The sequence below is a fragment of the Schistocerca serialis genome, chromosome 8 (assembly GCF_023864345.2).
Source record: "Schistocerca serialis cubense isolate TAMUIC-IGC-003099 chromosome 8, iqSchSeri2.2, whole genome shotgun sequence".
Taxonomy (NCBI): Eukaryota; Metazoa; Arthropoda; class Insecta; order Orthoptera; family Acrididae; genus Schistocerca; species Schistocerca serialis.
The window spans coordinates 33,893,289-33,905,490 of record NC_064645.1 but is presented as its reverse complement, the minus strand read 5'-3'; the positions used below and the strand labels follow the sequence as shown (position 1 = coordinate 33,905,490).

The 12,202-nt window shown below is 41.0% G+C and overlaps 1 protein-coding gene across 2 annotated transcripts in view; it reads right to left on the bottom strand.

Annotated features, from left to right (window-relative positions):
• The window catches only part of LOC126416189 (DNA mismatch repair protein Msh6), a 318,808-nt gene that overhangs the window by 282,309 nt on the left and 24,297 nt on the right, over positions 1–12,202 (bottom strand). The window contains exon 2 of one of the 2 annotated variants that reach the window (XM_050083772.1): positions 10,970–11,014. The exons of the other annotated variant lie outside the window; for it this stretch is intronic. Within the exon in view, the coding sequence (XP_049939729.1) occupies positions 10,970–11,014 (45 nt within the window). The remainder of the gene's footprint in view (positions 1–10,969; positions 11,015–12,202) is intronic. 2 annotated transcript variants of the gene reach the window in all.

Here is a 12,202-nt window from a genome sequence, read left to right as displayed (position 1 = left end):
CAGCTTATATAACAGAAGGCAGCACCAGCAGCACATGTCACCACCAGCAGACTCAGAACACGGTCTATGGTGTCGCCAACTAACTGTACGGCCTTGTACTCGGTGAGCTACTAGTTGGCGAACCGTGGCAGATCACAGGCTGCAAACTGCAGCATCTTTGGATTGCGGCTAGCAAGAAGTACTGCCAGACAGGGCCCCCTTGGGGGTGATAACTGGGCATGTTACAACGTGTTACAATCCTTTACACTCTTCAAATAAAAAAAAAAAAAAAACTTGTTGGAATAACTGTTTCTGAAGGATGGAGTGGCGAGCGGTACTTATTACGCATAGTCCCCACAGACCGGCGTTAGCTGATGGTAGGTATACACTGTTTTACTATTTGTGAGATCCTACCTTCAAAAGCCTACAGAGATGCACCACAAAGAAACCCTTAGCTGAACAATTCAGCCATCAGTATTTGCAGCTGGCACATTGCTTACCTCCCTTTTCACAGTTTTAAAAGAAACTTTTAATGGAGAGAATGTACCAAGAATTCGAGAATCTCTCTACAAAGCCCCAAATGTTCCTGTGATGGCATTGAAACATGATAAGCTAATGTCTGAACAAGTCAAATTATATTTAACAGATGTTGTCTTTCCCAGTGCAGGAGAAAATTCATTCATTTTGTGTTGATTGGTGCAAAAAATTGTTATATTGCAAGCATTTCTTTATTGATTATTACTGTAATGACTTTGCATCATAATAATGGGTTACTTATTATTTTCAATTAAGAAAGTACACATAAATGAAATGGCGAACTGAAAAGGTAAAACAATAATGATAAATTTACAGTTTAGTATAACAGTTTAAAACAAACCAAAAGAAGTTAAAGAATTAATTAGACTAATAATGAACATTTAGATGTTTTAATTAGGTACATACTTCAACAGTACATTTTGTACAACATATTTTTTAACAATGGTATTACAGAAACCAGCATTATTACACATGGATGTCTGTGGCGTTAAAAGTGTTTTAATTTATGTTGTAGCAAAACTTTCCATTTTGATGAAACACATTTTATCCATGAAACATGTTTTTCTATATTTATTGGTTTTGAATCTACTCCTTCTAAACCCAATGTGTTAAATTACCTTTCTGGGTGTGTTTTAGCCATTAAAAATAAAATTGGGCACAAAAAAATACATACCACATCATTTTGCACCTTCTATACACTCTTCAAGTTTCATCAAGATCGTTCATTGAAACTTGGGAATGTTACCTTGTTTGTTCACTTTCTTACACACATCATCTGCACCAGCATTTGTTGTGTCATGTGACAGCAACTTGACTGAAATTAAGTGTTGAGTGCAGCCCAATTTTCACCGTGCACTATCCAAGCTGCTTACTCCTCCTCAAATACATTAAAAGGAGAAGGAAGGAAGATTAGAAATTTATGTCCCATCGACAGTGATGTCACTAGAGACGAATCATAAGCTCGGTTTATGAAAAAATGGGGAGGGAAATTGGCTGTGCCCTTTCAAAGGGACCAACCTGGTATTTGCCTGAGCAATCCAGGAAAATCACAGAACACCTAAATCTGGATGGCAGGACGGGACTTTCAACCATATTTCTCCTGAATGTGAATCACGTGTGGTAATCAATGGACCACTTGTATTACTATACGAGCCAGTGTAGTACTGATGAGGGAGTCGTTTCTTGGATGATTAATGACTTTCAGTATACCAATCAAAGCCTTTAAATGTGTCTTCAACAGATGTTTATAAGTATGAACACATTCTGTATTACAAGAGACGCTCTGTTGCACACTCTGAGAACAACTCGTTACTAGAACCAAGTGTCATCACTGTGTTTGTTTCAGTGTTTCTACTTCTTATGTTTGTTTCCATGAAACACTAGGGGTCTATGCAATCAACACCTGCTTCCCTCTGTAGCCCTGCTGAAACTGAGGTGCAACATGTGCCCGTTACTGGCTCTTTTGCATCAACATCAATCATCCCAGCAGCACATAGCACTCCTTTGCAGTTTTTTAATTGCCATCTGTACGTACTCTCCGTCTGGGCTGTAAAAAAGTAGATTCGCATTCCCGTATTACACCATCACACACGCAAGAGTTTGTTACAAGGGGACTGGCGATGGTGAGGGGCATCAATATCTCTACAATTTAGCAACTGCTACAGACATAGTGCACTTTCTCAGAGACAGAATTCATTTTGTCATTTCGCAGGGCTGCAATTTTGACAAACTTTAATTTTATAATTATACTAGAGAATCCGGTAGGAAGACATTATCCTACCACAGACATCGCTAGCAAAATATATGTTTTCAACTAAAATCTTTTATTCAATATAATTGAAATGCTTCAAATACATTAATGTAGTTAGATACTGAAGAACAAAATTAAGAAAGGTTGATCTCTTAAATCTAACTAGTGAATGTTTTAGATCTATGAAATCTAACCTAAGTAATAATAAATGTTGGAAATTAATTTATCTCCTCGGATATTCCAGATTCAATCCACATACGGCCAATGTTTGGTCTTGTGCCTTATTTATGGTCAATGCAAAGGCCAAACGAATAGTACATTTTATGTGCTTGAACTGAATGGCTGCATTCGAATGTCTATTCAAAATTTTGACTGTCGTTGCTCTGAACAATGTCGGCTCTGCAAAAAGATGTCATTTGGAAGCACGAACTGGATTTGCGAATTTTGCACAAAAACAATTTTGAAGCCGGAGTAACACCATTCGTAAGCGCTCTACGGTTTCAGTGGTGAATTCAGCGTGAATTCAACGAAGCAAGTGGCACACCCAAGGGCAGAGAGCAGGTCATCAGTATCAGGGATCAAAGGGTGACGAGAGTATCATCGATCCATAGCAGCTCTGCTGTGAACACGCTACATGATTCTGTCAGTAAATGACGTTCCACAGCAATAGGAGATTTGAAAGTGTATCCCCTCATATCTATCATATCCCACTTGACATTTTATAACCATCAGTGTAGAAGATGGTAGCACCCTGGACATCTTCATGGATGGATCATATAAGATGCCGGAATATCATAGGGGCAACAGAGACCTTAAGACCCTGGAATAGGTCAATTCTAATTTGTGGTCGAGGCACCATCCAAGGGGGAGGTGCAGAGGAAATGCACAGGCCACTTTCAAGTGAGTGGCGTTGGAGATCCCAACAGAGGGAAGTGAGACACATTCCGACCAGCAATCCCACCCAAGGGCTGGTATCAGGAGGGTACGCAGGATGATCACAGAACTATCAAATGCTGATTGCATAAGAAACTAGAAGTTGGCTTCGTCGTATTTGTAGGGGGGAATCCCTGTTCTGCGAGTAGTCTGTTGACGGGACTAGTGCAAAAGGCACTGATAGCCATACGCACCCCATAATGATGAACAGGATTGAGTAGTTTCAGAGGGGAAGGAGCCACCGAGCCACAAACATCGCAACCACAGTGTAGTCTGGACAAACCAGAACACGGTACAGATAGAGAAGAATAGCACGGTCTGCACCCCAAGATGTGTGGGCCACGAGGTGGAGAGCATTAACCTTCCGCATGCAGGTAAGGCCCGAGAAACGGGACTGTGCTACAACATCTAGGTGCTGGTCACCTAAAAATGTTCTGGATCAGGGTGTGCTACGGATCAACGGCAAAGATGCATAACAAACGTTTTGGAGGGAGGTAGCTGGAAACAATGGGAGGGGGCCCACACAGAGGCCCGTAGGATGGTGCCTTAGAGCTGGTGTTCGGCAGATGCTACCACGTGGGAGCTGCACCAAACGCAAAAAAATCACTGACACTTAATCCCAGGTAACCAGAGTCCCACAGAGGTTTATTGATGGTGATGAGGAACCCTGTGGGATACTGTTCTCCTGGATCACAGGGGTGCTGAGTGAAGTGCCAACTCTAACCTGGAAGAGCTGGCGGGATATAGTCTGGGCAAACCAGAACGCGGTACAGATACAGACGAGTAGCACGGTCTGCACCCCAAGATGTGTGGGCCACGAGGTTGAGAGCATTAACCTTTCGCATGCAGGTAAGGCCCGAGGTCAAGGAAAACTGCAACGAGGTGCCGGAGCTTAGTGCGAGCCGCTCCGAGTGCTGTTTCCAATCTGAGTAAATGCTCAGACGGAGATCATTTTTCCCAGAAGCCACGCTGATACGGGGAAAAAAGGCCCCAAGATTCAAGTACCCAATATAAACTGACACTAACCATTCTATCAAGTAGTTTACAGAGTATGTCGGTCACGTTAATCGGGCCGTACCTGCCGAGAGATGTCGGGTTCTTCCCAGGCTGTCTCACCATTGCGAGGGAAAGTCACCAGTGAGCCAAATGTGGTTGAAGACCCTGGGTAGACATTTGCCTCTAGGTGACACCCAAGTGTTGGATCATCTAGTTGTGGAGGGCATTCGGGCCTGGGGCTGTGTCATGTGAAGAGGTAGAAGTCTGCAAGAATTCCCATTCACTGGAGGGTTCATTATAGGATTCAGTTTGGTGAAAGTTGAAACTGACGGGGTTTCTTCAACTCATCATTTCTGCCAGAGAAAGGTAGCAGGATAGGAAGAGAATGCCGATGCTGTCAAAAAGTGTGTCGCGAGGTGTTCTGCGAGGACCCGTGGATCAGCACACAAAGCACCCTGCCCTGTACAGTAAGACTCTGGACAGTTTGTTGTCGCTGGCGGCCCAGAAGGCTATGGAGCTCGGTCAAGCCTGTGATGATGAGGCATACATTCCCAGGGAAGAAACACAGTGCTCCCACCTTTCCTTTTTATTCTGCTTAATAAGGTAGCATGCTTTAGCACGGAGACACTTAAAAGCGATTAGTCTGTGAAGGGTGTCATCTAAATCATTGCAGAGCCTGTCTGCAATCCTGGATAGCAACTGCTACATCCTCGGTCCACCACTGTACTGGTCGATGAGGAGGACCTGTGGATAGTGGGATAGCAGTACCAGCAGCATGAAGAATAGTGGCAGAGATGTCTTGCACGATCACATCAATGCAATTTGAGAGGTGTCAAAGTGCACAGCAGACATATATAAAGGCCAATTGGCTCTGTGGAAAGCCTAATGTGGGGGACTGTCTGCCTGGTGGCGGCAGGTGAACGATAGCATCATCGGGAAGTGGTCACTGTCACAAAGATCATCGTGGGTAACCAGAGAAGACACGAAAGCAGGGGACGAGATTGTGAGATTGATAGCAGAAAAGGTGGCACTGAGTGGGTAGGGGAATCATCACTGAGCAGACACAAATCGAAGTCTGTCATAAGTTGGTCAGTTAGAACACCCCCACCTGTGGAAGTGGCACTCCCCCACAGATGGGTGGTGTAAACTGAAGTCCCCCAGGAAGTGGTACAGGGATGAGAGTTGCTGTATTAAGGTAGGCAGGTCAACATAAGGAACTGACCTACCTAGAGGGAGGTAGATATTGCAAGGGGTGATTGCTGGAACCTTTCACACTTGTACTGCTATTGCATACACAGTGGTACGAGTGGAGGTTCAGTCGATAATGACATCGGTGCAAACCAAAGTGCGGACCACTCCAGATGATATCCCGGGATGTCACAGTTCCGACAGAATGCCCGACAACTACGAAACATTTTGGAATGGTCATCATGAAAGTGCAATTCTTGAAGAGCAAGGCAGAATGCAGAATGTGAGGAAACAAGTTGTATTTCTGGTAGATGACAGTAATATCTGTTGCAATTCCACTGGGTTATCGTGTGGTGAGTGTCCAGGTTAGACATAAAGAAGCCGAGGGAAGACCGTGTCACCAGGTCAGTCGTCATCCCCGGTGAGGATTGGGTGACATCCATAAATGTCAGACTCAGGTAGCGAAGGGGGAGATGGCACCTCCAGGGGTCAAGGTGGGGAGACATCGAATAAGCGGGCATTTCTTTGGCTGGGGAAGGTGAGCGACAGCACCTAGAGGGGAGGGGGAGGAGGCTGGGGTAAGGATGAGGTAGAAGAGGGAAAGGATGCAACAGAGGTAAAAGTAGAAGAAATCGACACTGGATGGAGGTGGTCATATTTCTGGCAAGCCTCAGAATAAAACAGACAATCCAGGGACTTGTGCTGTTTGATCTTTTTTTTTTTTTCTTGTAAACTGGGCAATCTGGCAAGAGTGGAGAGTGGCGGTCATGACAGTTGACACACACAGGTGGCAGAACACAGGGTCTTCCCTCAGGGAGTGTGTGGCCACAGTCACCACACAGAGGGTCCACCATACAAAGGGAAGACATATGCCCGAAACACAAGCACTGAAAGCATCTCAGGGGTGGCAGGACGTACGACTTCACATCACATCAGTAACACACAACCTCGACTTCCCCTGGGATGATATTCCCCTCGAAAGCCAGAATAAAGGTGTCACTCTACAATTATTACATAAAACACCAAAAGAATCAGAAATGAATATTTTAGAAGAACACACAAAAAAATATCAGAAGGAAATTCTCAATGAACACACCAATTTCAAACACAAAAATTATTTAGATAATTTCACTGACTTAATCGATAAAAGTCGACAGTGCAAGAGTGGATACGCATGCCAGAGATGCCTAAAGACATCTTTACTCTCACCAATGTCTGTTCTTATGTAAATATAAAGCACTGTGGCGTCAGCTGTCCTAAACTATGCTAAATATTTCACGATTTTACACTAACATGACACTGCAATTTCTTGAATTTCACATGAAATGTAACAAGAACAGTCACACCAGACATTATTTAAATTTCAGAACAACACTTATATAAATTGAGAACCAAAGATAGGGCACACGAACTTGAGATACCTAAAGATATAATCACCTCTGACCATAGTTGCTTACTATGTAAATATAAAACACATATGGTGTTGACTGTTAAAAACATTTCAGGGAATATCTATAATGCCATATCAAAATATGTCACACAGTATAAAACAGCACCCAATCGACAAGAATAGTCACCAGATACAGTCACACCAGATGTTATATACTCGCCACGACAACATAAACATGTTTCCCTCTTACTTACATAATTTAGAAATATGAAAAATTAATTACAACACAGTTTTTTGTGTAGTTCATAATAATTAACTTGCGACTTACTCTCTGCCATGTACGTCACGATGGTTTGCAGAGTACAGATGTACACACTGAACGAAAATTATAACTGCATTTTCAGTTATAACTCAGTAACTCACAAAATTTTTCACTTATAAAAAATTAAGTCTAATATTCTTATGGAACTATAGAACACTGTAATTCTCAAACTCTGTATATGCAGGTACTTGAAAATGGAAATCTTCTGAAACAACTGTCTTAATTATCGATAAATGTTTTAAGCAGTAACACTGGAAACTTACTGACAATATAACAATAACTTTTAATCTGGACCTTCACCCAAAATCGACCAGTCTCTTTTGTGTCTTTACTAGTATTGTCATTCTTAAATAGGTCTGCTTGCTTATTCTATGGCAGCCCCTCCAAAGCATCTGCAATTGGGGGCACCATAAAATAGTGCACTCTACCACTGCTCAGGCTCCACACTTACATGCCGCATTCACTTCACACTGTACAAAGAGAGACCTCTCAACGGCGTAATATTTTTACAACGTCTATGTAAGCTATATATGTTGTTGTTGTTGTTGTAGTCTTCAGTCCTGAGACTCGTTTGATGCAGCTCTCCGTGCTACTCTATCCTGTGCAAGCTTCTTCATCTCCCAGTACCTACTGCAACCTACATCCTTCTGAATCTGTTTAGTGTATTCATCTCTTGGTCTCCCTCTATGATTTGTACCCTCCACGCTGCCCTCCAATACTAAATTTCTGATCCCTTAATGCCTCAGAACATGTCCTACCAACCGATCCCTTCTTCTAATCAAGTTGTGCCACAAACTTCTCTTCTCCACAATCCTATTCAGTATCTTCTCATTAGTTATGTGATCTACCCATCTAATCTTCAGCATTCTTCTGTAGCACCACATTTCAAAAGCTTCTATTCTCTTCCTGTCTAAACTATTTATCGTCCATGTTTCACTTTCATACATGGCCACACTCCATACACATACTTTCAGAAATGACTTCTTGACACTTCAATCTATATTTGATGTCAACAAATTTCTCTTCTTCAGAAACGCTTTCCTTGCTATTGCCAGTCTACATTTTATATCTTCTCTACTTCGACCATCATCAGTTATTTTGCTCCCCAAATAGCAAAACTCCTTTACTACTTTAAGTGTCTCATTTCCTAATCTAATTCCCTCAGCACCACCCAACTTAATTCGACTACATTTCACGATCCTCGTTTTGCTTCTGTTGATGTTCATCTTATATCCTCCTTTCAAGACACTATCCATTCCGTTCAACTGCTCTTCCAAGTCCTTTGCTGTCTGACAGAATTACAATGTCATCAGCAAACCTCAGAGTTTTTATTACTTCTCCAAGGATTTTAATACCTACTACGAATTTTTCTTTTGTTTCCTTCACTGTTTGCTCAATACAAAGATTGAATAACATCGGGGAGAGGCTACAACCCCGTCTCACTCCCTTCCCAGCCACTGCTTCCCTTTCATGCCCCTCGACTCATAATTGCCATCTGGTTTCTGTACAAATTGTAAATAACCTTTCGCTCCCTGTATTTTACCCCTGCCACCTTCAGAATTTGAAAGAGAGTATTCCAGTCAACATTGTCAAAAGCTTTCTCTAAGTCTAAAAATGCTAGAAACGTAGGTTTGCCTTTCCTTAATCTGTCTTCTAAGATAAGTCGTAAGGTCAGTATTGCCTCACGTGTTCCAACATTTCTACAGAATCCAGACAGATCTTCCTCAAGGTCGGCTTCTACCAGTTTTTCCATTCGTCTGTACGGAATTCGCGTTAGTATTTTGCAGCTGTGACTTATTAAACTGATAGTTCGGTAGTTTTCACATCTGTCAACACCTGCTTTTTTTGGGATTGGAATTATTATATTCTTCTTGAAGTCTGAGGGTATTTCGCTTGTCTCATACATTTTGCTCACCAGATGGTAGAGTTTTGTCAGGACTGGCTCTCCCAAGGCAGTCAGTAGTTCTAATGGAATGTTTACTACTCCCTGGGCCTTGTTTCGACTCAGATCATTCAGTGCTCTGTCAAACTCTTCACGCAGTATCATATCTCCCATTTCATCTTCATCTACATCCTCTTCCATTTCCATAATATTGTCCTCAAGTACACCGCTCTTGTATAGACCCTCTATATACTCCTTCCACCTTTCTGATTTCCCTTCTTTGCTTAGAACTGGGTTTCCATCTGAGCTCTTGATATTCAGACAAGTGGTTCTCTTTTCTCCAAAGGTCTTTTTAATTTTCCTGTAGGCAGTATCTATCTTACCCCTAGTGAGACAAGCCTCTACATCCTTACATTTGTCCTCTAGCCATACCTGCTTAGCCATTTTGCACTTCCTGTCAATCTCATTTTTGAGACGTTTGTATTCCTTTTTGTCTGCTTCATTTACTGCATTTTTATATTTTCTTCTTTCATCAATTAAATTCAATTCTTCTGTTACCCAAGGAGTTCTGCTAGCCCCTGTCTTTTTACCTACTTGATCCTCTGCTGCCTTCACTACTTCATCCCTCAAAGCTACCCATTTTTCTTCTACTGTATTTCTTTCCCCCATTCCTGTTAATTGTTCCATTATGCTCTCCATGAAACTCTGTATAACCTCTGGTTTAGTCAGTTTATCCAGATCCCATCTCCTTAAATTCCCACCTTTTTACAGTTTCTTCAGTTTTAATATACAGTTCATAACCAATAGATTGTGGTCAGAGTCCACATCTGCCCCTGGAAATATCTTAAAATTTAAAACCTGGTTCCTAAATCTCTGTCTTACCATTACATAATCTATCTGAAACCTGTCAGTATCTCCAGGCTTCTTCCATGTATACAGCCTTCTTTTGTGATTCTTGAACCAAGTGTTAGCTATGATTAAGTTGTGCTCTGTGCAAAATTCTACCAGGCGGCTTCCTCTTTCATTTCTTAGCCCAAATCCATATTCACCTACTACGTTTCCTTCTCTCCCTTTTCCTACACTCGAATTCCAGTCACCCATGACTATTAAATTTTCGTCTCCCTTCATTATCTGAATAATTTCTTTGATTTCATCATACATTTCTTCAATTTCTTCGTCATCTGCTGAGCTAGTTGGCATATGAACTTGTACTACAGTAGTAGGCGTGGGCTTCGTGTCTATCTTGGCCACAATAAGCTACATATAGTCTTTTATATTTCATTCACATGGCTATTCACCATACTTTGAAAAGCTGAACAATAAGCCATGGCCTTTCCCACAGAAATGTTATGACACACCACAGGTTGCAACAGGTCCCCCCTACTAACGACTGTTCCACCTCAACAGCCAAACATTTCATTGGCGTGACTGCAGCACACCTTGAGACTGACAGGTTTTTATACAGATTTTTTACCATCCTCACGATCCTGGTAATCAATCAAAGTTCCCTCCCCCAATTCGCTGTAGCACACAAAGTTCCACCACTGCACCATACAGTGGTCATTTAAGCACGCCCACAGCTAAGGTGACAGAGGACTGGTGGCACTTACCAGTCCCCAGCTCAGGTACCCCAGGGTCGTCTAACCAGCACCGAGAAAACGAATTCCGAGACCTCGGGACTACTTGTGTCAAAACTGACGACACCTGTCGCATGGGTACATGTGCACTAAAATGGCATTAACACAAAGAAAAAAGATAATTTTTTTAACTACTTGAGACTTCAACATCAAGCTTAAATCTAATACAGACACCTATCACTAATACTACTACTGTTCTCCACATAGCTGGTGACATAATTGATGGTTGATTTTTTAAAGATTAAACAATAGAATATATCTCAATTTAATGTCCTCCTACTATCTGACAAAACACGGTACTAATATCAAAAGCATTTTAAACAATTTTCGCTTGGCATGTTGCCATCAGACATACCATTCTTCAGACATTCTTTCTTCTCAGACGGTGAGCACGCAGAGTCTGGAAAAGTAATAAAGAATTTTCTATAGACATCAATAATCATACATGGGACAGGAAGATCTTACAACTCAACTGGATTTTTTTATCTAATTATTTTAGATCACAAACCACACAAATCAACACTCAATAATGTATCATATCTCCAACAAAAGCTATTACAAGTTCACCAATATTTAAGAGTAAATTATGATAATTTCAGTCTTTCAAATTCTGTAAATTCAAATCTAATGTAGCTCTTCTTCAGTCATTTTCCTTTCCTAGCTCATTAACAAAAATCAGTTTTCAGGTGCTGCAGAAATCTGGGAAACACGTTGACACACAGAGAGGTTGCTCAATCAGTATATTTGCCAAAGCAATTTCAAAAAATAAGCTGTAATAACATAACTGATTCTTTTTTTGTATGTGCATATTACAAATCGAAAGTATTGATTCCTTTCGAATACAATACTACTTGACAAATTTATTGTGACAGTTATGGCTCCCAATTTTTCTGAATTAAGCAGTATTGTTTGGCCTAAAGTGACCGTATAAAAATTTTGGAATTTTAATATATTGAGGATTGGAGGAGCTACTGGCAATGGCCTAGAGAAAATTCTATTCAAGAAAGTAATCACTTAGCTCCCACAGCAACAAATTCATATTTCGTATGGAAATATCATTAAATATTTTACACAGGAAACTAATTGGCCCCTCATAGTTTATAGTTTTGCACCACATGTAAATAACTTCAAAATTAGGACTTATCACTAGACATGGCACCTGTTTAGTACACTGCTTGCACAGCAGGGTCACAGTAATCTGGATCTCACAGGGTCAGGTATTTTATTATTCATTATTTACTGCTTGTACATTTACAATATACAAAGAGTACAAGAAATGAAAGTTGCTCACTGCTCCCAAATGGCCATGAAACAAACTTCAAAAATATTCATCTAGGAAGCTGAAGCTTGAGTCAATGCAACACAATGATTCTTGACTTTACTACAATATGAAAAAGATATACTGTGGAAAATCTCAAAAACATCCTCTTGTTTGTGCTAAATAAATGTTTCCATTAGTGTGTTTACAGCATAATTTTCATTTCAAGACGAGTTCTCATGAACCAAAATTAAGAAAGCTATATTAAGGGGAGTTTGAACGCCATATCCAGACAATGTTAAAATTAGTGACTTGAATTCCCTGTATTTC